The following is a 26,260-nucleotide window of genomic DNA, read 5'->3' as shown; positions in this document are numbered from 1 at the left end:
GGTAGCGCCTCCATGCTCTGGACACTACGCTGACAGACACAGCAAACCTTCTTGCCACAGCTCGCATTGATGTGCCATCCTGGATGAGCTGCACTACCTGAGCCACTTGTGTGGGTTGTAGACGCCATCTCATGCTACCACTAGAGTGAAAGCACCGCCAGCATTCAAAAGTGACCAAAACATCAGCCAGGAAGCATAGGAACTGAGAAGTGGTCTGTGGTCACCACCTGCAGAACCACTCCTTTATTGGGGGTGTCTTGCTAATTGCCTATAATTTCCACCTGTTGTCTATTCCATTTGCACAACAGCATGTGAAATGTATTGTCAATCAGTGTTGCTTCCTAAGTGGACAGTTTGATTTCACAGAAGTGTGATTGACTTGGAGTTACATTGTGTTGTTTAAGTGTTCCCTTTATTTTTTTGAGCAGTGTATTTAGTCAGCCACCAATTGTGCAAGTTCTCCCATTTAAAAATATGAGAGAGGCCTGTAATTTTCATCATAGGTTCACTTCAACTATGAGAGACAAAATGAGAGAGAAAAAATCCAGAAAATCACATTGTAGGATTTTTAATGAATTTATTTGCAAATTATGGTGGAAAATAAGTATTTGGTCACCTACAAACAAGCAAGATTTCTGGCTCTCACAGACCTGTACATCATTCTTTAAGAGGCTCCTCTGTCCTCCACTCGTTACCTGTATTAATGGCACCTGTTTGAACTTGTTATCAGTATAAAAGACACCTGTCCACAACCTCAAACAGTCACACTCCAAACTCCACTATGGCTAAAGACCAAAGAGCTGTCAAAGGACACCAGAAACAAAATTGTAGACCTGCACCAGGCTGGGAAGACTGAATCTGCAATAGGTATGCAGCCTGGTTTGAAGAAATCAACTGTGGGAGCAATTATTAGGAAATGGAAGACATACAAGACCACTGATAATCTCCCTCGATCTGGGGCTCCACGCAAGATCTCACCCCGTGGGGTCAAAATGATCACAAGAACGGTGAGCAAAAATCCCAGAACCACACTTCGCGTTCCTAGGAAACTATGCAGTTTTTAGTTTTTTTACGTGTTATTTCTTACATTGGTACCCCAGGTCATTACATACAGTCGAGAAGAACTACTGAACATAAGAGCAGCGTCAACTCACCATCAGTACGACCAAGAATATGACTTTCGCGAAGCGGACCCTGTGTTCTGCCTTTCACCCAGGACAACGGAATGGATCCCAGCCAGCGACCCCAAAAAACGACTTTGAAAAAGGGGAAAACGAAGCGGTCTTCTGGTCAGACTCCGGAGACGGGCACATCGTGCACCACTCCCTAGCATTCTCCTCGCCAATGTCCAGTCTCTTGACAACAAGGTTGATGAAATCCGAGCAAGGGTAGCATTCCAGAGGGACATCAGAGACTGTAACGTTCTTTGCTTCACGGAAACATGGCTCACTGGAGAGACGCTATCGGAGGCGGTGCAGCCAGCGGGTTTCTCCACGCATCGCGCCGACAGAAACAAACATCTTTCTGGTAAGAAGAGGGGCGGGGGGCGTATGCTTTATGGTTAACATGACGTGGTGTGGCCAAAACAACATACAGGAACTCAAGTCCTTCTGTTCACCTGATTTAGAATTCCTCACAATCAAATGTAGACCGCATTATCTACCAAGGGAATTCTCTTCGATTATAATCACAGCCGTGTATATTCCCCCCCAAGCAGACACATCGATGGCTCTGAACAAACTTTATTTGACTCTTTGCAAACTGGAATCCATATATCCGGAAGCTGCATTCATTGTAGCTGGGGATTTTAACAAGGCTAATCTGAAAACAAGACTCCCTAAATTTTATCAGCATATCGATTGCGCAACCAGGGCGGGAAAAACCTTGGATCATTGCTATTCCAACTTCCGCGACGCATATAAGGCCCTGCCCCGCCCTCCTTTCGGAAAAGCTGACCACGACTCCATTTTGTTGATCCCTGCCTACAGACAGAAACTAAAACAAGAAGCTCCCGCGCTGAGGTCTGTTCAACGCTGGTCCGACCAATCTGATTCCACACTCCAAGACTGTTTCCATCACGTGGACTGGGATATGTTCCGTATTGCGTCAGACGACAACATTGACGAATACGCTGATTCGGTGTGCGAGTTCATTAGAACGTGCGTTGAAGATGTCGTTCCCATAGCAACGATTAAAACATTCCCAAACCAGAAACCGTGGATTGATGGCAGCATTCGCGTGAAACTGAAAGCGCGAACCACTCCTTTTAATCAGGGCAAGGTGACTGGAAACATGACCGAATACAAACAGTGTAACTATTCCCTCCGCAAGGCAATCAAACAAGCTAAGCGTCAGTATAGAGACAAAGTAGAATCTCAATTCAACGGCTCAGACACAAGAGGTATGTGGCAGGGTCTACAGTCAATCACGGATTACAAAAAGAGAACCAGCACCGTCACGGACCAGGATGTCTTGCTCCCAGGCAGACTAAATAACTTTTTTGCCCGCTTTGAGGACAATACAGTGCCACTGACACTGCCCGCAACTAAAACATGCGGACTCTCCTTCACTGCAGCCGACGTGAGGAAAACATTTAAACGTGTCAACCCTCGCAAGGCTGCAGGCCCAGACGGCATCCCCAGCCGCGCCCTCAGAGCATGCGCAGACCAGCTGGCTGGTGTGTTTACGGACATATTCAATCAATCCCTATCCCAGTCTGTTGTTCCCACATGCTTCAAGATGGCCACCATTGTTCCTGTTCCCAAGAAAGCTAAGGTAACTGAGCTATACGACTACCGCCCCGTAGCACTCACTTCCGTCATCATGAAGTGCTTTGAGAGACTAGTCAAGGACCATATCACCTCCACCCTACCTGACACCCTAGACCCACTCCAATTTGCTTACCGCCCAAATAGGTCCACAGACGATGCAATCTCAACCACACTGCACACTGCCCTAACCCATCTGGACAAGAGGAATACCTATGTGAGAATGCTGTTCATCGACTACAGCTCGGCATTTAACACCATAGTGCCCTCCAAGCTCGTCATCAAGCTCGAGACCCTGGGTCTTGACCCCGCCCTGTGCAACTGGGTACTGGACTTCCTGACGGGCCGCCCCCAGGTGGTGAGGGTAGGCAACAACATCTCCACCCCGCTGATCCTCAACACTGGGGCCCCACAAGGGTGCGTTCTGAGCCCTCTCCTGTACTCCCTGTTCACCCACGACTGCGTGGCCACGTACGCCTCCAACTCAATCATCAAGTTTGCGGACGACACAACAGTGGTAGGCTTGATTACCAACAACGACGAGACGGCCTACAGGGAGGAGGTGAGGGCCCTCGGAGTGTGGTGTCAGGAAAATAACCTCACACTCAACGTCAACAAAACTAAGGAGATGATTGTGGACTTCAGGAAACAGCAGAGGGAACACCCCCCCTATCCACATCGATGGAACAGTAGTGGAGAGGGTAGTAAGTTAAGTTCCTCGGCGTACACATCACAGACAAACTGAATTGGTCCGACCACACAGACAGCATCGTGAAGAAGGCGCAGCAGCGCCTCTTCAACCTCAGGAGGCTGAAGAAATTCGGCTTATCACCAAAAGCACTCACAAACTTCTACAGATGCACAATCGAGAGCATCCTGTCGGGCTGTATCACCGCCTGGTACGGCAACTGCTCCGCCCACAACCGTAAGGCTCTCCAGAGGGTAGTGAGGTCTGCACAACGCATCACCGGGGGCAAACTACCTGCCCTCCAGGACACCTACACCACCCGATGTCACAGGAAGGCCATAAAGATCATCAAGGACAGCAACCACCCGAGCCACTGCCTGTTCACCCCGCTATCATCCAGAAGGCGAGGTCAGTACAGGTGCATCAAAGCTGGGACCGAGAGACTGAAAAACAGCTTCTAGCTCAAGGCCATCAGACTGTTAAACACCCACCACTAACATTGAGTGGCTGCTGCCAACACACTGACTCAACTCCAGCCACTTTAATAATGGGAATTGATGGGAAATGATGTAAAATATATCACTAGCCACTTTAAACAATGCTACCTAATATAATGTTCCCTACATTACTCATCTCATATGTATATGTATATACTGTACTCTATATCATCTACTGCATCCTTATGTAATACATGTATCACTAGCCACTTTAACTATGCCACTTTGTTTACATACTCATCTCATATGTATATACTGCACTCAATACCATCTACTGTATCTTGCCTATGCCGCTCTGTACCATCACTCATTCATATATCTTTATGTACATATTCTTTATCCCCTTACACTTGTGTCTATAAGGTAGTAGTTTTGGAATTGTTAGCTAGATTACTTGTTGGTTATTACTGCATTGTCGGAACTAGAAGCACAAGCATTTCGCTACACTCGCACTAACATCTGCTAACCATGTGTATGTGACAAATAAAATTTGATTTGATTTGATTTGATGACCTGCAGAGAGCTGGGACCAAAATAACAAAGCCTACCATCAGTAACACACTACGCCGCCAGGGACTCAAATCCTGCAGTGCCAGACGTGTCCCCCTGCTTAAGCCAGTACATGTCCAGGCCCGTCTGAAGTTTGCTAGAGAGCATTTGGATGATCCAGAAGAAGATTGGGAGAATGTCATATGGTCAGATGAAACCAAAATATAACTTTTTGGTAAAAACTCAACTCGTCGTGTTTGGAGGACAAAGAATGCTGAGTTGCATCCAAAGAACACCATACCTACTGTGAAGCATGGGGGTGGAAACATCATGCTTTGGGGCTGTTTTTCTGCAAAGGAACCAGGACGACTGATCCGTGTAAAGGAAAGAATGAATGGGGCCATGCATCGTGAGATTTTGAGTGAAAACCACCTTCCATCAGCAAAGGCATTGAAGATGAAACATTGCTGGGTCTTTCAGTATGACAATGATCCCAAACACACTGCCCGGGCAACGAAAGAGTGGCTTCGTAGGAAGCATTTCAAGGTCCTGGAGTGGCCTAGCCAGTCTTCAGAACTCAACCCCATAGAAAATCTTTGGAGGGAGTTGAAAGTCCGTGTTGCCCAGCAACAGCCCCAAAACATCATTGCTCTAGAGGAGATCTGCATGGAGGAACGGGCCAAAATACCAGCAACAGTGTGTGAAAACCTTGTGAAGACTTACAGAAAACGTTTGACCTCTGTCATTGCCAACAAAGGGTATATAACAAAGTATTGAGATAAACTTTTGTTATTGACCAAATACTTATTTTCCACCATAATTTGCAAATAAATTCATTAAAAATCATACAATGTGATTTTCTGGATTTTTTTTCTCATTTTGTCTCTCATTTTGTCTCTCTGACTAAATACTTTTTTGCCCCACTGTATACCTGTGTTTTCTGTCTGTGCGAGTTTGTTTTCTTCATTCAAACCTACCAGGGGTTTCCCTTCTTTGCTATAGTCCCTGTTTTTGACCTTTCCTGCCTGCCGTTGTCACGTCCTGACCTTAGTTCCTTTTTTATGTCTCTATTTTAGTTTGGTCAGGGTGTGAGTTGGGGTGGGCATTCTATGTTTTGTGTTCTATGTTTTCTATTTCTATGTGTTTGGCCTGGTATGGTTCCCAATCAGAGGCAGCTGGCAATCGTTGTCTCTGATTGAGAACCATACTTAGGCAGCCTGTTTTCCCACTATGGGTTGTGGGTAGTTATTTTCTGTTTAGTGTTTTTGTTGCATTTTACAGAACTGTTCGTTTGTCGGTTTGTTGTTTTTGTTCATTATTCATCTTTATTAAAATCATTATGAATACGTACCACGCTGCACTTTGGTCCTCTTCTCCTTCTCCCGACGACAACCGTTACAGCCGTCCTGTACCTTTGCCTCACTCTGGATTACCGACCTCTGCCTGACCTGACCCAGCCTGCTGTTCCACCCTCTCTGGATTACCGACCTCTGCTTGACCTGACCCAGCCTGCTGTTCCACCCTCTCTGGATTACCGACCTCTGCCTGACCTGACCCAGCCTGCTGTTCCACCCTCTCTAGATTACCGACCTCTGCCTGACCTGACCCCGCCTGCTGTTCCACCCTGTTAAGGGATTTTTTTTTTATCAATAATGACTAATTATGTATACATTTCAATCAGGACTGACTAATCAGAATACTATTATGTTACTGTATATGTATGAATTTTCTTTTTAATCCTAGTACTGAATATAATGTGTGTAAATATAATCAAGAATTAGAAAAATGACTGTCTGTACCTTGGTAGAAATTAATGAATTTATAGCCAGACTGGCCTTGGTTTGGTCATAAATTATCTTAATAGGGGGAGACGATGTGAGAACCATACAGCCATTGTACTGGAGCGGAGATGAGACGGGATAGTACCAAAACTAATGACGTCATTTTCAGTTTATAACCTGTGGTAAAATGTATAATGGGCAGTACTCTCGTGAATAAACGCTGCTGGTTGACTTTAAGACTGGGCTCTGTCCATTTTATACAAATAAGAGTCATACAAATTCTTATGAATTGACAGAGTGTTTAATTTTAATTAGGTATTAAAACAGAGGAATTTAATTCCTGCAACACACCCTCTCTGGAATATTGACCCCTGCCTGACCTGACCCAGCCTAATGTTCTGGTGCTTTACACCTCTCTGGATTATTGACCTCTGCCTGACCTGACCCAGCCTGCTGTTCTGGTGCTTTACACCTCTCTGGATTATTGACCCCGGCCTGACCTGACCCAGCCTGCTGTTCCGGTGCTTTACACCTCTCTGGATTATTGACCCCTGCCTGACCTGACCCAGCCTGCTGTTCCGGTGCTTTACACCTCTCTGGATTATTGATCTCTGCCTGACCTGACCCAGCCTGCTGTTCCGGTGCTTTACACCCTCTCTGGATTATTGACCCCTGCCTGACCTGACCCAGCCTGCTGTTCCGGTGCTTTACACCTCTCTGGATTATTGACCCCTGCCTGACCTGACCCAGCCTGCTGTTCTGGTGCTTTACACCTCTCTGGATTATTGACCCCGGCCTGACCTGACCCAGCCTGCTGTTCCGGTGCTTTACACCTCTCTGGATTATTGACCCCTGCCTGACCTGACCCAGCCTGCTGTTCCGGTGCTTTTACACCTCTCTGGATTATTGATCTCTGCCTGACCTGACCCAGCCTGCTGTTCCGGTGCTTTACACCCTCTCTGGATTATTGACCCCTGCCTGACCTGACCCAGCCTGCTGTTCCGGTGCTTTACACCTCTCTGGATTATTGACCTCTGCCTGCCATTTTATTTTTTTATATTTACTAGGTAAGTCAGGTAAATCAGTTAAGAACAAATTCTGAGAAAAAAAACTGCCTCGTTCACTGGCAGAACGGCATATTTTTTACCTTGTCAGCTCAGGGATTTGATCTAGCAACCTAATTCCAATAAATTGTACACCCCTTGATCTTCAAGAATAGGACTTTGAATTATGGAAGTATAGGTTAGCCAAATTGTTTTACTTGAGCATAACCCCAAAACAAAGGACTTCTTAGCCAGCTCTACTCTGTTTATGACTTTGTCATGGAGGACTGATTGGACTCATTGATTCTAGTTTAAAAAGTTTATGCTACGCTCATGGTATGGCATGCTTTGAGCAAAATAATTAATGCCTTATACTGCATTTGCTATAGGCCTATTGTTAACCTTTTTAGTGGGTGACACTTTGATATCTTGATAATGCAGCTGTTTAAAAGACAAATCCACAGATGAAACAATAACAAAATGGCCGCCCTGCCTCTGTTTTGGTAAAAAGTTGAGGGATGGGCCTGGAGAAACCTAACTGCTCAGCACTATGGATGCAAGGACTGACCAGCCACGATATCAAAATGATTGTTTTAACCATGTTTTGAGGGTATACGGTGTGTTTACATTTACAATGTTTACAAACATTGGAGAAAAACACGCTTACTTGGGGTTTTGGGTGTGACACTTGAACTAAACTCATGAGGCATTTTAAAATTATATTCTTCAATAATCAATGTGTGTGTGTATATACAGTTGAAGTCGGGAGTTTACATACTTAGGTTGGAGTCATTAAAACTTGTTTTTCAACCACTCCACAAATGTCTTGTTAACAAACTATAGTTTTGGCAAGTCGGTTAGGACATCTGCTTGGTGCATGAAACAAGAAATATTTCCAACACGTGTTTACAGACACATTATTTAATTAATAATTCACGGTATCACAATTCCAGTGGGTCAGAAGTTTACATACACTAAGTTGACTGTGCCTTTAAACAGCGTGGAAAATTCCAGAAAATTATGTAATGGCTTTAGAAGCTTCTGATAGGCTAATTGACATCATATGAGTCAATTGGAAGTGTACCTGTGGATGGATTTCAAGGCCTACCTTCAAACTCGTTGCTTGACATCATGGCAAAATCAAAAGAAATCAGCCAAGACCTCAAAGAAAATGTAGACCTCCACAAGTCTGGTTCATCCTTGGGAGCAATTTCCAAATGCCTGAAGGTACCACGTTCATCTGTACAAACAATAGTACGCAAGTATAAACACCATGGGACCACGCAGCCGTCATACAGCTCAGGAAGGAGATGAGTTCTAAACGTACTTTGGTGCGAAAATTGCAATTCAATCCCAGAACAACAGCAAAGAACATTGTGAAGATGCTGGAGGAAACGGGTGCAAAAGTATCTATATCCACAGTAAAACGAGTCATTTATCGACATAACCTAAAAGTCCGCTCAGCAAGTAAGAAGCCACTGCTCCAAAACCACCATAAAAAAGCCAGACTACAGTTTGCAAATGCACATGGGGACAAAGATCATACTTTTTGGAGAAATGTCCTCTGGTCTGATGAAACAAAATAGAACTGTTTGGCCATAATGACCATTGTTATGTTTGGAGGAAAAAGGGGAAGGCTAGCAAGCCGAAGCACACCATCCCAACCGTGAAGCACAGGGATGGCAGCATCATGTTGTGTGGGTGATTTGCTGCAGGAGGGACTGGTGCACTTCACAAAATAGATGGCACATGAGGAAGTAAAAATTATGTGGATATATTGACGCAACATCTCAAGACATCAGTCAGGAAGTTAAGGCTTGGTCGCAAATGGGGCTTCCAAATGGACAATGAACTCAAGCATACTTCCAAAGTTGTGGCAAAATGGCTTAAGGACAACAAAGTCAAGGTATTGGAGTGGCCATCACAAAGCCCTGATCTCAATCCTATAGAACATTTGTGGGCAGAACTGAAAAAGCATGTTCGAGCAAGGAGGCCTACAAACCTGACTCAGTTACACCAGCTCTGTCAGGAGGGATGAGCCAAAATTCACCCAACCTTTTGTGGGAAGCTGGTGGAAGGCTACCTGAATTGTTTGACCCAGTTTAAACAATTTAAAAGCTAATTCTAATTGAGCATATGTAAACTTCTGACCCACTGGGAATGTGATGAAAGAAATAAAAGCTGAAATAAATCATTCTCTCTACAATTATTCTGACATTTCACATATAAAGTGGTGATCCTAACTGACCTAAAACAGGGAATTTTTACTAGGATTAAATGTGAGGAATTGTGAAAAACTGAGTTTAAATGTATTTGGCTAAGGTGTATGTAAACTTCCGACTTCAACTGTATATACTACTGTTCAAAAGTTTGGGGTCACTTAGAAATGTCCTTGTTCTTGAGAGAAAAGCTAAAAAAAATTGTCCATTAAAATAACATCAAATTGATCAGAAATACAGTGTTGACATTGTTGTAAATTACTATTGTAGCTTGAAACGGCAGATTTTTAATTGAATATCTACATAGGCGTTCAGAGGCCCATTATCAGCAAGCATCGCTCCTGTGTTCCAATGGCAAGTTGTGTTAGCTAATCCAAGTTACTAATTTTAAAAGGCTAATAGATCATTAGAAAACCCTTTTGCAATTATGTTAGCACAGCTGAAAACTGTTGTTCTGATTAAACAAGCAATACATCTGGCCTTCTTTAGACTAGTTGAGTATCTGGAGCATCAGCAATTGTGGGTTCGATTACAGGCTCAAAATGGCCAGAAACAAAGAACTTTCTTCTGAAACTTGTCAGTCTAACCTTGTTCTGCGAAATGAAGGCTATTCCATGCGAGAAATTGCCTGGAAACTGAAGAACTCTTACAACGCTGTGTACTACTCCCTTCACAGAACAGTGCAAACTGGCTCTAAACCAGAATAGAGAGGAGTGGGAGGCCCTGGTGCAAAACTGAGCAAAGGACAAGTACATTAGTGTCTAGTTTTAGAACAGATGCCTCACAAGTCACCAACTGGAAGCTTCATTAAATAGCACCCGCAAAACACCAGTCTCAATGTCAAAAGTGAGGAGGCAACTCCGGGATGTTGGCCTTCTAGGCAGAGTTCCTCTGTCCAGTGTCTGTGTTATTTTGCCCCTCTTAATCTTTTCTTTTTATTGGCCAGTCTGAGATTTGTCTTTTTCTTTGCAACTCTGCCTAGAAGGCCAACATCCCGGAGTTTCCTCTTCACTGTTGACATTGAGATCTCTGCCTTTTTCTGTGGCTAAACCAACTAGGCTCGTAATTTATTTTTATTTTTATACCCCCTTTTTCTCCCCAATTTCGTGGTATTCAATTGTTAGTAGTTACTGTCTTGTCTCAGCGCTACCCCTCCGGTACGGGCTCGGGAGAGACGAAGGTCGAGAGCCATGCGTCCTCCGAAACACAACCCAACCAAGCAGCACTGCTTCTTAACACAGCGCGCATCCAACCCGGAAGCCAGCCACACCAATGTGTCGGAGGTAACACCGTACACCTAGCGACCTGGTCAGCGTGCACTGTGCCCGGCCCGTCACAGAAGTCACTAGTGCGCGATGAGACAAGGATATCCCTACCGGCCAAACCTTCCCTAACCCGGACGATGCTTGGCCAATTGTGCGTCGCCCCATGGACCTCCCGGTCGCGGCCAGCTGCGACAGAGGGCTGGGCTCGAACCCAGAGTCTCTGGTGGCACAGCTAGCACTGCGATGCAGTGCCTTAGACCACTGGCAGGAGGCCTAGGCTCGTAATTTAACAATTTTATTTGTATTTACAGATGACATACAAGTTTGATAATAAGGCACATGAAAGTTCACATGAGCGAGAAGGCATTTCGGCCAAAAAGCAAGTTCAGGGAGTGAATAAATTTAATGAATAAACAAAACATAATACAAAACACGAACAACGCACAGACATGCTTTCTTGAACATGTGAACTTTCATGTGCCTTAACATCAAACTTGTATGTCATCTGAAAATATGAATCAAATTGTTCAACTACGAGCCTAGTTGGTTTAGCCACAGAAAAAGACAGCAGTCTCAACAATTTTATTCGACATACAAGTTTGATATTAAGGCACATGAAAGTTCACATATTCGAGAAGGCATTTCTGCCAAAAAACGCATTTTGATAAATATTTGTTTACGTTCAAAAGGCTCTCTTGTGAAGTCGTGACTTGCGACATACGCCTAGTTTCTTGAACTGGGTCACATTTGGTGTGTGATCATAGTGGTCTCTGACTTGTGGTCAGACTCACTCAGGTGGAACAAACTTAAATTTGTGTCTTTTTTCAATGCTGATCTAAATGTCATTGAGAAGACATAGAAGTGTCAAAGATTGATTTTCGCAAACATCCTTTCTGAATTTGAAAGTAATCCAAGAAGTAATCATCTAATTTTTCAAAAGTATCTGCAATCTGATTACAATATTTGTCACGTGTGCTCCCTCTCCGGCCTCTAGGTCACCAGGCTGCTCGTTATGACACACACCTGTCACCATCGTTACGCGCATCAGCGCATAATGACACTCACCTGGACTCCATCACCTCCTTGATTACCTGCCCTTTATATGTCACTCCCTTTGGTTCCTTCCCCAGGCGTCATTGTTTTGGTTTCATGTCTGTGCTAGAGTGCTCCATATGAGCATGTGTCTGGTTACTCTGTCCTGATAATGTTGAGGGAGCGCAATCACCTGAGCACGCATAGACTTTCCTGGCCTGCTGCACAGAAATGTAGGAAAGTGTTTGTTTTTTAACATCCATTGCAAATGGTAATATATTAAAACTATAGTTCCTCACAGTAAGCTATTTGAAAAATCATTCCAACAAACTCCCCCTCGATGATCACCAATCCTCGGTGTGAAAGAGCAACCAATGGACGTTTTAGGCCTACTGCTGCATTGGTTTATAGGCTATCAGTTCCATGCGCTTATGTCTTTAGCCGCCAATGGATCTCGGTGTATCAATGTGTCATATGGTAGAGGCTGGTGATCTCACATTAGTTGACTTTTAACTTTCACATTTTTTTTTTTTTTTTGAATTTTCATTCAAATTTTATGATTGACCATGTGGCAATGATTTTGAGAAACTTTATTCCTGAACTGAAACTGTTTCACGAAAATGCACACATGAAAAGCTTCACTGGGACGCAGAACGGTAGAAATGGTAGGATACATTTTAAGCTTCCCCAAACTTTAAACTCACGCTCAGCCGATTAAGTCTTTATTAAATAACTTCATCGAAGTTCCCATGGTTGGATTTTGCCTGTAGGCTACTTTGAAGCAAGGTAAGACATGCCTCATAATATAAAATAAAACATTTAGGTTTCAAACAAGTATGTTTTCAAAATGCATACGGCCTCCAGCTCACATTGTAAAGTGGTGGGTGAGTGCATTTAGCCTGTTCCCTGCACTTGAATGGTGAATGGGAGCCGAGCTTCAATTACCAGTTGAGAAATAAAAATAGTAGCTTTTTTTTTTTATTCTGCACCAAAACTGTTTTAAACACGTGATGGCATTTTGAATTTTTCCACCATGAATGGTCACAAGCCTATTTAATTGCACAAAATTATGCAAATGAACCTATAGACCGATAAGTGTGACTGTCAAATGTTTTTACATGGAATGGTATTTCCATCATTGAATAAAAAGCATTATTTTGCAATGGGATTTGTTTTGTCCTTATCATTTTGGCCGGCAACAGTTTTATTTATTGGTTTATCTTTTTTTTTATCGGCCAAAAGCTGGCAATGGCAGGTTAACGGAAACTCTGTTCTCTAATTGTCACAGTCAGTTTTCAGAGTGTAGTGAACCGTGTGTACTAAGAGTAGACACCATCACAGCAGAGGGCCACACACACAACCTTTACAACCCTCCCCTCATTCCCTCCCTTTTTCTCATCACACATCATACTTAATACTGTCAATCACATCCCAGCTCTCATTTACAAACTCATCATCTCTTCCTCTCTCTCTCTTTCTCCTCATCTACAATATTTCTCTCTACTCATCTCCAGCCTTTTACTCCCTTATCATCTCTCATTCTATCCCTCAGTCTTTCTAATTATCTTTCTCTGCCAGAACTTGTAGACCACCTTGTATAACATTTCTTGAAGTGCTACTTCTGTGTGTGTGTGTGTGTGTGTGTGTGTTATGTTTTCTGTGTGTGCCACTTCAACTATCAACCCTGGTAACCATGGTAACCCATCAATCAGCCGGCTGGCTGGCATTGAAGTAGCCTATAGTAGGCCGCGTCATTAGCATACAGAACTTTCCTATGTGAGACCACAGAGAGGTAGATTATCTAAGGACTTACATAAAGAGAGAGATGGGAAAGAGAGATAGACAGAGATAGAAAGAGAGATACAGACAGACAGACAGAAAACACTTACACACTTACAGGCAGTCTGCATTCCCTATCCTCCCCCCTTCCTCTCTTCATTCCATCCTTTCCCCCTTCCTCCATATAAAACAATTAAGGCTTCATTTGGCCTCATTTGCGTCTGCAGCTCTCAATGTTGCTTTAGGGTCCTTTGCACGCCCCCTCCCAAAATAATTAGAGGAAACACTGCTTCCCAAACTGCTGGTGTTTGTAAGTTTACAGTCTGTCCTTTTCACCAGAGACTGAGCCTTCACACAGAATTTTCTGTGACTATCTCCCCGCTCTGCACAGACCCTCAGAGCCCTCAGAGCCTGCAGCTTGGCTACAGACACACGCTATCCTCCACTACCTCACAAGAGCAGGACCACACATACACACACACACGAGACATTAACAAAAGACACAGCCCAAACCCCCTAGACGCTTACAGTCGCTACAGTAGTTGATTTAGTTGAAGTTTTAAAAAACGATGACAACAGCAACTTTAAGGACATGAGGCTGCGGCTCTAAGGCACGATATCATGTTCTGTGAGGATAAAGCTGCTGCTCTATTATTTCAAAATGTAACACTCTCTCTCTCGCTCTCTCTGTGTGTGTGTGTGTGTGTGTGTGTGTGTGTGTGTGTGTGTGTGTGTGTGTGTGTGTGTGTGTGTGTGTGTGCGTGCTATCTGAGAGGACATCAGTAGAACACTTCTCTGCCTCTCAATCAGACATTGCCACTTTGAAGCTCTCTGATGTTTTAGTCTGGTTTAAATGCTTCGACGTCTTTGTGGATTGCGCGTGTGCCTGCGTGTGTGTTTTTGTGAAGGTGTGTGTGTGCGTGCACGTACATGTTTCCGTTTTCATGGGTGTTTGTGTTTAAAACCCTCTCACTTTCCAGCCTTTGGAGCTGTGTGTTCGGTAGTCCACTAAGTGGCCTTGATCTGACAGAATCAAACACTGCATTGTTTTTCATGGATGTCCCATGAATATGTTAATCTGAAGCACCAGATAGACATCAATTAAGTTTACAATACATAGACATTACGACCTCAGTAACATCATTGTAATATGTGTCTAAATACAGTGTAATTACAGTCGCCCAAACTAATGGTATAATACTGTTGTAAGACTGTTCCACGTGTTTGTTGCACAGCTGTACCAAACCTGTTTGGGGATCATGTTCCCTAGCACATGGTGGAAACGGTGACCTCACACACACACACACGGTCAACCACATACACCAGAGCTAAACTGAGTACATGGCACACGGTAGGGTCAGTGACCTCATCTATAACATCACAATCACAGGAGGAACAGAGTCTGAGGGGGGGGGAGGAAAGAGTTAGATACTGCAGTTGCCATTTCTCACTGCAACACAACATTGACACTTGTATGGACTGATTTGGTTTGTTCAATAAAGCCATGTGTCTGTAGCTGCTATTGCTGTTAGGGTCCTGTTGGTTTGCAGGGGTGTCAGACAGACACACACACACACACACGTCAGACATGGGTGCGGAGGAAATCTAATGTGGTCAAAATGTGATCTAACTTGTCCCCAACACAAACACACAACACCAACCTCTAAGATAACATGACCTGATCTGATGTGACAATGAAAATCCCTCTTCCTGCTGCCTCCAGGCTATGAGCTGATCTCTGTCTCATTAGAGGATGATTGTGGTGGTGTGTTGGTGATTTTTGTTGTCGTCCTATTTCCAACAATGAGCCGCCCTTCTGACACTTCTGTTCTCATTGGGGTTTTAACCCAAAAAAAGCACAAAACTGGAAATTATATTCGAAGGAAAATTATGTTGACACCCCTGATCTAGAGCATGTAAATTTATGTTGATGAAGTGATTGTTTTTCAGTCTAGTACAGTAGGCCTATATATAGTACAGTACATGAATGCAGGTTCATTTCAACGGCAGGGGTTGAATACTGTGCCAAGGTGACAGTAGCAGCACACATTGGAGAGATACAGACACAGGTAAGTACCTAAAGAGAGAAATGCCAAGTGTCAGCTGGAGTGCTGTAAAGCTCGCCACCATTGGACTCTGGAGCAGTGGAAACGTATTCTCTGGAGTGATGAATCACGCTTCACCATCTGGCAGTCCGATGGACGAATCTGGGATTGGCGGATGCCAGGAGAAAGCTACCTGCCAGAATGCATACTGCTAACTGTAAAGTTTGGTGGAGGACGATTCTGTGCTTCCAACTTTGTGGAAACAGTTTGGAGAAGGCCCTTTCTCTTTTTCGGCATGACAATGACAACAGGTCCATACAGAAATGTTTTGTCGCAATCATTCTGCAACAACATGACTGGCCTGCACAGAGCCCTGACCTCAACCCCATCAAACACCTTTGGGATTAATTGGAACGCCGACTGTGAGCCAGGCCTCATTGCCCAACATCAGTGCCTAAGTCCCCACAGCAATGTTCCAAAATCTAGTGGAAAGCCTTCCCTAAAGAGTGGAGACTGTTATAGCATCAAAGGGGGGACCAACTCCATATGAATGCCCATGATTTTGGAATGAGATGTTCAGGAGCAGGTGTCCACATACTTTTGGTCATGTAGTGTACATACGTAGATGTGGAGACCCACAGACAGATTACAGGTTACTGTGTGAATGCAAAAATATATATACGTTAGAAGAAACATTTGTATAAATGTGCTAACACAAAGCTAGTAGACTACTGTAGTGTACACAGAGCCAGTGAATGTGCTGTCTCCACCCTCCAACTGTGAGGATGTAATAGGTCAACAAGAAAACATCTGTACCCAGTCACTGACTCCATGCAGCTCATCACAATTACAAAGATGTCAGCCAGTAATGGAGCTCTTCATAGGGACTATTAGACTTGTATTTCCATATTTAGCTTCCATTCACTACACTCTTAGAAAAAAAGGGTTCCTAAAGGGTTCTTTAGCGGTCCCCATATGAGAACCCTTTTTGGTTCCAGGTAGAACCCTCTGCGTAAAAGGTTCTACAGGGAACTCAAAAGGGTTCTACCTGAAACCAAAAAGGGTTCTTCAAAGCGTTCTCCTATGAGGACAGCCGAAGAACCCTTTTAGGTTCCAGATAGCACCTTTTACATGGGAATATATTAACTACAGCAACTGTCATGAGGATATGGCATACTGGTAGTAGTATGTGCTGCTTCATTCTAAAAGTGTAAAGCCAAATTTTGAAATATTCTACATGTATTCTAGGTAGGCCTAGCTGTGTAATATCTAACTGCCCATGCTGTCCCTCAACGTCCCAGGCCTCTGGTTCTCTCTGGGACAGACAGAGTATGCTACGGAGGAAATCAATTGTCATCCCTCCATCCCTCCTCTCCTCCCAACTAAAGTGCACTTTCTATGCGTAATCCCCGTCTGTGCTGCAAATCCTTAATCTGTTTTACGTAAGAAACCAGGGTGAGGGTAGGGTGCCAAACCTCAGTGTCAACACAGCGAGCAGAGACCAAAACCAAAGCACAACCATGTCAGGTGGTGCACTACCATGGTCACTAGGGTACCTAACCCACCTGCTGCTTGTCCACCATGTCCTTACTGACCGTGGCGCTTTTGGGCGCGGGAACCCTCTCGCACGTGCACCCCTCCAGCAAGTAAATCCCGGAGGGCCGAGTGCTCTGGTCGTTCTCGAAGTAAAAGAGCACATTCTGGTAGAGAGCAAAGTACTTGTCATTCCACCGACTGTTCTCCGTCGTCTTCTTGCTCAGGATGCCGCGTTTCGTACCCTCTTTGCGCGCGACAAGCGACAGATATAGAGCGTGCCCCTCATTATAGCGCACGCTCTTCTGCATTTTCCGTGAGACCCCTTCTCTTTCAGTCGATTTCAAAAAGTGGTCGTTGTTTTTGATGTCATATCTGTGACATATCTATCATATCTTCGGAGAGAGTTGGACAGGATAGGAGAGAGAAAGTAGATGTGGAGGAGAGAGCGCGCTAATCCAAGTTCACCACAGACGCGCAGGGGGAAATTTGAGTCCGGTCCACTCTGTGCGCGGCGAAGAAGACAGAAATAAATAAATAATCCCAAGTCTCATGCCTCAAACTTTTTAGAAAGGGGATCCAAATCATCCCAAATGACGAGAAAAATATAGCCTATACAAATGGAAAATCGCAAAAGACTTATCGTGCAGGCTGTAGCAGCGTAAAACCAAAATAGATTGAGGAGAACAGACGGTGAAAACAGCGCTAATCGGCTTTGACTGTAATTTAAAGAGACAGGTCGCTGTAATGTATTCCACTGGACTAGAGCTACTGTTTGTCTCTGTCTAATCCACTGTAGCATAGCCTGGCTACTGTCTGTCTGTCTGCCTGTCTGCCGGGGCGGGGCGGGCCGACGGACGGTCTTCTGTACAGTCTAGACAAGGGTTTGCGCTTCCCTCGCTCTCATTCACGGTAAAAGGTGAAACTGTAGGTTTTACTATGCTGGACCAGCAGTGTTGCTGACCAATGGAATGTAAATTATATGGACAAATATACACTGCTCAAAAAAATAAAGGGAACACTTAAACAACACAATGTAACTCCAAGTCAATCACACTTCTGTGAAATCAGACTGTTCACTTAGGAAGCAACACTGATTGACAATAAATTTCACATGCTGTTGTGCAAATGGAATAGACAACAGGTGGAAATTATAGGCAATTAGCAAGACACCCCCAATAAAGGAGTGGTTCTGCAGGTGGTGACCACATACCACTTCTCAGTTCCTATGCTTCCTGGCTGATGTTTTGGTCAATTTTGAATGCTGGCAGTGCTTTCACTCTAGTGGTAGCATGAGACATAGTCTACAACCCACACAAGTGGCTCAGGTAGTGCAGCTCATCCAGGATGGCACATCAATGCGAGCTGTGGCAAGAAGGTTTGCTGTGTCTGTCAGCGTAGTGTCCAGAGCATGGAGGCGCTACCAGGAGACAGGCCAGTACATCAGGAGACGTGGAGGAGGCCGTAGGAGGGCAACAACCCAGCAGCAGGACCGCTACCTCCGCCTTTGTGCAAGGAGGAGCAGGAGGAGCACTGCCAGAGCCCTGCAAAATTACCTCCAGCAGGCCACAAATGTGCATGTGTCTGCTCAAACGGTCAGAAACAGACTCCATGAGGGTGGTATGAGGGCCCAATGTCCACAGGTGGGGGTTGTACTTACAGCCCAACACCGTGCAGGACGTTTGGCATTTGCCAGAGAACACCAAGATTGGCAAATTCGCCACTGGCGCCCTGTGCTCTTCACAGATGAAAGCAGGTTCACACTGAGCACATGTGACAGACGTGATTGTCTGGAGACGCTGTGGAGAACGTTCTGCTGCCTGCAACATCCTCCAGCATGATCGGTTTGGCGGTGGGTCAGTCATGGTGTGGGGTGGCATTTCTTTGGGGGGTCGCACAGCCCTCCATGTGCTCGCCAGAGGTAGCCTGACTGCCATTAGGTACCGAGATGAGATCCTCAGACCCCTTGTGAGACCATATGCTGGTGCGGTTGGCCCTGGGTTCCTCCTAATGCAAGACAATGCTAGACCTCATGTGGCTGGAGTGTGTCAGCAGTTCCTGCAAGAGGAAGGCATTGATGCTATGGACTGGCCCGCCCTTTCCCCAGACCTGAATCCAATTGAGCACATCTGGGACATCATGTCTCGCTCCATCCACCAACGCCACGTTGCACCACAGACTGTCCAGGAGTTGGCGGATGCTTTAGTCCAGGTCTGGGAGGAGATCCATCAGGAGACCATCCGCTACCTCATCAGGAGCATGCCCAGGCGTTGTAGGGAGGTCATACAGGCACGTGGAGGCCACACACACTACTGAGCCTCATTTTGACTTGTTTTAAGGACATTACATCAAAGTTGGATCAGCCTGTAATTTGGTTTTCTACTTTAATTTTGAGTGTGACTCCGAATCCAGAGCTCCATGGGTTGATAAATTAGATTTTGTTTTGAGCAGTGTATTTTAACGCCACTATACCAAATCTGTGGCGTTGAGTGAAAACGCGTGTTTTTAGAGTGAACCTGCAACTCCTTCAAGTTGCTTCGAGTCGCTGTGAAGTCGTTACTTATAAAATGTACATTCTTAAACTTGTACTTTATATCTATGTTTGGCCTTTGTTGTTGCCTGCCTTTCTTTGTTTGCTGAAATCCATACTTTTTAATAAACGTTCATCAAATACAATCCCTGACTGTTTCCTCATTGACATTTAATTGGCACATGGGCATTTGCACTGAGTTGCCTCTTCGAACAACAGCAACAAGGAAACAGTCAGTGGTTGTATTTGATTAACGTTAAATGAAAAAGTGTGGATTTCTACAAAGAAAACATTTTTTAAAGTATTGACTTCACGCTGAATCATGATGGAGTTGAGAAATACCTGACTAGAAACGATCAAACTTTAGTGACCACAGTCAGGACACCCCGTTTTAACGTCCCATCCGAAAGATTTGCTACGTGTACATGTTGTAAATGTGTTATTACGTAATACTTACTTAATTCATACTATTTTGCTTCTTTAGGATTCATTCGAGCAAAAAAACATTTCATGAGAATTCCACCTAGAATCGAGTGTATAATATGGAAAGACACGATAAAGTGTTCCAGAGATCCCCAGCGTTGCCCACTCACAATGCAACCGTCCTACGCTCAGCAGCTCCTCAGCGAAAACACACACACCAAGTGTTTCTTCAGGTGGCCTCTAGCGCCACTAAGAACAGCTCAAAGCTGCTGACTAATGTTCTTATACAGACTCTAAGTGAAGGAAGGCCATGCATGGAGGAACAAAGACGATAACCCCAGATGAGAATAACGCATGCACTCTCCTATACAGACTTGTTCCACCTCATCTTACTGTACTGTATTGCCCTGAGCTGACCCGCCATCCACCAGCTAAACAACTTACAACAGCAGCCAGATTTGAAAAAAAGTCTCATAGCGGCTTAAATTCCTATAACAGAGGTTGAGGGGGGACAGAGAGGCAAATCATTACACTGAGGTTAGAGGAGAGGCAAGGACATGCTTCTGTTGCATCACCACAGGGGACTAGCTACAGCCAGACAGGGGGCGAGGAGGGGGAGGGTGGGGGGGGACTATAAGGAAATGGTGACAAGGGGAGAGGAAAAGGGGACAAGTGACAGTGGGAGAGAGTGTCAGAAGGAGAGCGGGGTCAGGACCAGCGGGACAGGGCTACGACTGTAGAGTTGAGAGAGATTGGAGACAGGCAGAGGGCTATCTTCTGTATACCAACCCTACCTTGTCACAACACAAATGATTGGCTGAAACGCATTAAGAAGGAAAGAAATTCCACAAATGAACTTTTAAGAAGGCACACCTGGTATTTGAAATGCATTCCAGGCGACTACCTCATGAAGCTGGTTGAGAGAATGCCAAGAGTGTGCAAAGCTGTCATCAAGGCAAAAGGTGGCTACTTTGAAGAATTTGGTAGAAAAGCACAGTGCATATGGGAAGTACCAAAACACCTTGATAGGGGAGGAGCGAGCAAGCGAATTAGGAAATGTGGCTATATGGAAGACATTATATAGTCAAACCTGCAAAATGGTGAATGTTAATCAGGGACAAAACGCACTACCCTCACCAAAGCAAAAAAAAGTTAGACAGCCCTCTCCTAATTTGGACCAGCCCCCCCATCCCAGTAAATGTCGAACTATCCCTTAGAAGAGGGGAGAGACATAGATAATGGTCCTGTAGGGGTATTAAAAACCTCTCTCTCCTCAGTGGACAGAGGGAGCACTGAAGGATTATGGGGGATTACCAATACTGTATGTCCGTCAATCCTAAAATAACCCCCACCCAGGCCATTAGTCCCTAAAATGACCATACCACAATCTGTTTTGTTGATGTTTGGAGTATAAACAAACCCTTAACGGCAACAGCGAGAAAGGGATGGTGAGAAAGAGAGATTATTTCCTCGTCATCTATTTTATATGTACATATACTGTGCCTTCAGAAAGTATTAAGACGCCTTGACTTTTTCAAAATGTTGCTACGTTACAGCCTTGTTCTAAAATCGATTAAATAAATAAAAATCCTCAGCAATCTACACACAATACCATATAGGGACAACAGAAAAACTGAAAACACCTTATTTATATAAGTATTCAGACCCTTTGCTATGAAACTCGAAATTGAGCTCAGGTGCATCCTGTTTCCATTGATCATCCCTGCGATGTTTCTACAACTTTATTGGAATCCACCTGTGGTAAATTCAATTGATTGGACATGATTTGGGAAAGCACACACTTGTCTATTGTGATGGACATTTTTACATTTGTACTTTTCTAATAACCTGCTCTCAACCTTTGCCTCTCCCGAGTCCGTATGGGAGTTGCAGCGATGAGACAGGACTGTAACTACCAATTGGATACCACAAATTTGGGGAGAAAAAGATGTAAACACAAAATAAAGATCAAATAAAAAATATAGCAAAAAAATATATAATAATAATAATAATAAAAAATAATATTGACTTTGAGTGTCCCTGTGTAACAATTTCCTCGACGATTTGGCTCCAACGAACAGGATGACTGATTCTGCTTGCGGAGCTTTCCAGTGTGGGTCTGTGAGGAAAACCGCTTTAAGAAGCGTTAGGGAAATTCCCATCTGACCAAAAGATGACCAGACCAGCCCAGACCAGACCCTTACTGTGAGCTGCCCAGGAGGAGACACATCATCCGCAAAACAATTGAGGGACGACAACTGATTTCAGTAAGTCAATTTAAATTAATTTGTATAATTTTTTAAAAATACAAATATGATAGAACCAATAAAACCAAACATAAAGATGTAGAAGGAGGGTACCACTAGTCTTAAGTAATAGCACAAAGTGTTATTCTATATGTATGGGAAGAGGCAAGACTATAAAGTCTATAGAGACCATAGCATTTATTACTATATAAACTATTGATACTATGGATGGTGATGGACTATGGAGGCTGTAGGGACCATAGATACTATGGATGCTATAGGGACTGTGACGCTATAGGGACTATGAATGCCCAGGGACCATGGATACTGTAGAGACTATGGCGACTGTAGAGACTATAGAGGAACCGTTGAAGATACATATGACAGAAGAAGGCTAGAGCTAGTCTTAGAGAGAAGACTAGAGCGAGGGAAAGTAATGATACCATGCCCTGTTGTCAGCTGTCTGTAGGCATTTATAAGAGAAGTGTCTACGTGGTTTGCTGCCACTGGTAGAGAATAGCATAATGTGTACTACGTGCTATTCTATATGTATAGTGAAGCTACATATGGTGCATAGGAAGTAAGGACAAAGAATGGTTGAAGATACACATGGGGTAATAAGGGAGATTGCTGAGTGTGTTTGGGAATAGTACTAAGTGAATGTGGATGTGAAAGTTGTGTATGGTTGTGTCAGTGTGGAAAGGACGTGTTAAGAGAGCTGTCAGGAGACTACCTCCAGTGTGAATGTGGAGTGAAGTGTGAGCTGAGTTTTCCAGTTCTGTGTGGCTGAGTTTAAAAAAAATCTATAACGTTATCTAGGGGTTCCGTCCACCACTGCCCATCGTAGTCTGAGACTACTAATAATAGCATGTGGTGTTATTGAGCACGGGGTGTTGTTTTATATGAGTGGTGTGGATGTGAATACCTAAGTATAGAAGTTACGTATATTGGGAAAAGTGAATGTTAAGATATGAAAGAATTGAAGTACTATTACCGAATATGCTGTTAAATAGAACACTAGAGTGGAGATTTAAACCCCTGTATGAATAGAACACTGGTGTAGAGGAGGAATTTGTGATGTAACACAAATGTATAATGGGTTACTTGAGATAAAGTAACATAATAGGGAGTATAATCGGTTACTAGAGATCTGATGAAGTAACAATAGAAAAATAATAATAATATACAACTTGCACATGCAGATGTACGTAAGCGGTGTAAAAGTATTCTGAGGAATGTTCAGAGTGGATCATTTGAGAAAAATAAGGTTAACGCATTGTACGGGACTTGACTTACCCCTAACCAATAAAACTATAAACGCGAGATTTCTTCCACCCTGGTAATACATTTTGAAATAAACCCCATTCCCTGTTAAATAGAACCAATGGTTTTCTGTATTCACCTACTCAACTGTTTTACGTGCTTGGTAGAGGCTTATTATGGGCAGAGCATGCCATCTATGGGGGACTGATAGACAGTGCCAGCCCAGTAATACATATTGATCCCTCCAAAGCATTACATGTTACAGCCCAGCAATACTAAAATTGGACATTTAATAAGTGTGAAGCTGAAAATGAGTATCCAACATAAATTTGAAATAAATATATAGAGTAACATTGTCATGACTTGCTCTCCTTGGTGAGGATCAAAGGTGTCAGATCAGCTTGGCAAATGGCTGACAGATAGCCAGACCTCCCCCTCCCCATCTCCCACAGGAGTGGAGAGGGGGGAGTTGGGACGGTTTTATGACTCGTAACAACCGGTCATAAACAGTTTGCAGAAAAGGACTCCTTTTGGTCTCTAGTATTGAAGACTGAAATCTCCTTTGCTACAGAGAGACTATTGTTGCCAAAAACGTTTTCTAAAAAAAGGTAAACATTAGAACATTATTCCTGACATCCAAATGTTTGGAATGATTAGTGGGGGTCTAAAGAATAATCATGTCATATTATTATTTTGTGATGTCATTAAGTATGGTATAACGAAATAAGAGTAACTCTGAAAGTGGACATGTTCTATTTATCAAGTTTATGTCTAAATGTTGTATAAAATATATGATTAAGTATGAGAGTACTTTTGTGAAGATAGCAATATGATTTTATTCTTCTAATGAAATAGTTGTTTTATATAAAACTTTTTCTCAGTCAGTAACCATGCCCAAGTGAGCACAGACATTGTGTCGGCATGATGGACGATCAACAATGTTGCTCTTGCTGCGGGTGATTTCTTGATCCACCTCTACGCAGACGACACCGTTCTGTATACATCTGGCCCTTCTTTGGACACTGTGTTAACAAACCTCCAGACAAGCGGTTTTCAACCGATCGCTGCCCACACCCACTAGTCTGAACGGTTCTGACTTAGAATATGTGAACAACTACAAATACCTAGGTGTCTGGCTAATTTGTAAACTCTCCTTCCAGACTCATATTAAGCATCTCCAATCCAAAATTAAATCTAGAATTGGCTTCCTATTTCGCAACAAAGCCTTCTTCACTCACACTGCCAAACATACCCTAGTAAAACTGACTAGCCTACCGATCCTTGACTTCGGCGATGTCATTTACAAAATAGCCTCCAACACTCTAGGACGAACTGAAACACTATCTGAAGAAGAACATGTAGAAATGCCAGAAGGATGAGTGCCAGTAGGAAGGGGGTGGTTGAGAGAATACCAAGAGTGTGTAAAGCTGTCATCAAGGCAAAGGGTGGCTACTTTGAAGAATCTCAAATATAAAATATACATATTTTTTTAATGTTGGTTACTACATGATTCCATATGTGTTATTTCACAGTTTTGATGTCTCCACTATTTTCTACAATGTAGAAAATAGTAAAAAATTAAGAAAAACCCTTGAATGAGTAGGTGTGTCCAAACCTTTGACTGGTACTGTACATTTTTCCACCAGCAGTCTTAGATCGAAAATGTCAAAAGCCGCACTGTAGTCAAACAAAACAGCCCCCACCATCTTTTTATCATCAATTTCTTTCAGCCAATCATCAGACATTTGTGTAAGTGCTGTGCTTGTTGAATATCCTTCCCTATAAACATGCTGAAAGTCTGTTGTCAATTTGTTTACTGTAAAATAGCATTGAATCTGGTCAAACACATTTTTTCCAAAAGGTAACTAAGGGTTGGTAACAGGCTGATTGGTCGGCTATTTGAGACAGTGAAGCGGGCTTTACTGTTCTTAGGTAGCGGAATGACTTTTACTTCCCTCCAAGCCTGGGGGCACACACTTTCTAGTAGGATTAAATGGAAAATGTGGCAATATCGTCCGCTATTATCTTCAGTAATTTGACCTTGTATTCCTACCACTGTATCATCAAAGGTATTATGTAAGTGAGTTTCAGAGATATTCAGAATATGAATGCCATCTGTTACTAGCAAATTATTGTTTTCAGGGACCTTGTTAACGTGAGCTATTTTGAGCACTTTTCTTCTGGGATGCTTACTTGTTTTCATTGCTTTACTGGGAAGCTTAGCAGAAGTAGATATGCTCATGTTATTTATGCTAGTGCAGGGTGAACTGCACATAGTGGACTTCCTCCTAGGGCACACCGCCTCAGTGCTAACAGTATAAATCTGATTCATAGGCACATGATTACTACATACAATAGCTGTAAGATCAACAGAGGCATTCAGGGCAGTTAGAGTGACATAAATTAGGTTACTTACATTGTGTCTACCAATGCCCCTGGTGTAATGTACATTGGCTGAAGCATTATGACAACTCTGCGTCACAATGGTAGGGATTAGCTGAGCTGGGCTTTGGGTCATTGATAAGTCATTGTCTTAACGTAGCCTTATAATGCTGTGAAAGGATCCAGGAACCCAAATGATTTGGGTGGATCCCACCCTCCTTAAAAAACGTGTTTTGTTACCAAAAGGTATCCAAATGATTAACAAAAGTTACAATCA

The 26,260-nt window shown here is 43.5% G+C and overlaps 1 protein-coding gene across 4 annotated transcripts in view; it reads right to left on the bottom strand.

Annotated features, from left to right (window-relative positions):
- Positions 1–17,543, bottom strand: part of LOC139408818 (ras-specific guanine nucleotide-releasing factor 2-like) — a 56,024-nt gene extending 38,481 nt beyond the window's left edge. For all 4 annotated transcript variants that reach the window (XM_071153177.1, XM_071153173.1, XM_071153175.1 and 1 more), the window contains exon 1: positions 17,172–17,543. In XM_071153177.1, coding sequence (XP_071009278.1) covers positions 17,172–17,450 — 279 coding nt within the window. In that variant the 5' untranslated portion in view covers positions 17,451–17,543. The remainder of the gene's footprint in view (positions 1–17,171) is intronic.
- Positions 17,544–26,260: the final 8,717 nt, after the last annotated feature.

Source organism: Oncorhynchus clarkii, chromosome 5, assembly GCF_045791955.1.
Source record: "Oncorhynchus clarkii lewisi isolate Uvic-CL-2024 chromosome 5, UVic_Ocla_1.0, whole genome shotgun sequence".
NCBI classification, from domain to species: domain Eukaryota; kingdom Metazoa; phylum Chordata; class Actinopteri; order Salmoniformes; family Salmonidae; genus Oncorhynchus; species Oncorhynchus clarkii.
Note: the sequence above shows the minus strand (reverse complement) of the source record. Positions and strands in the feature narration are given on the sequence as shown.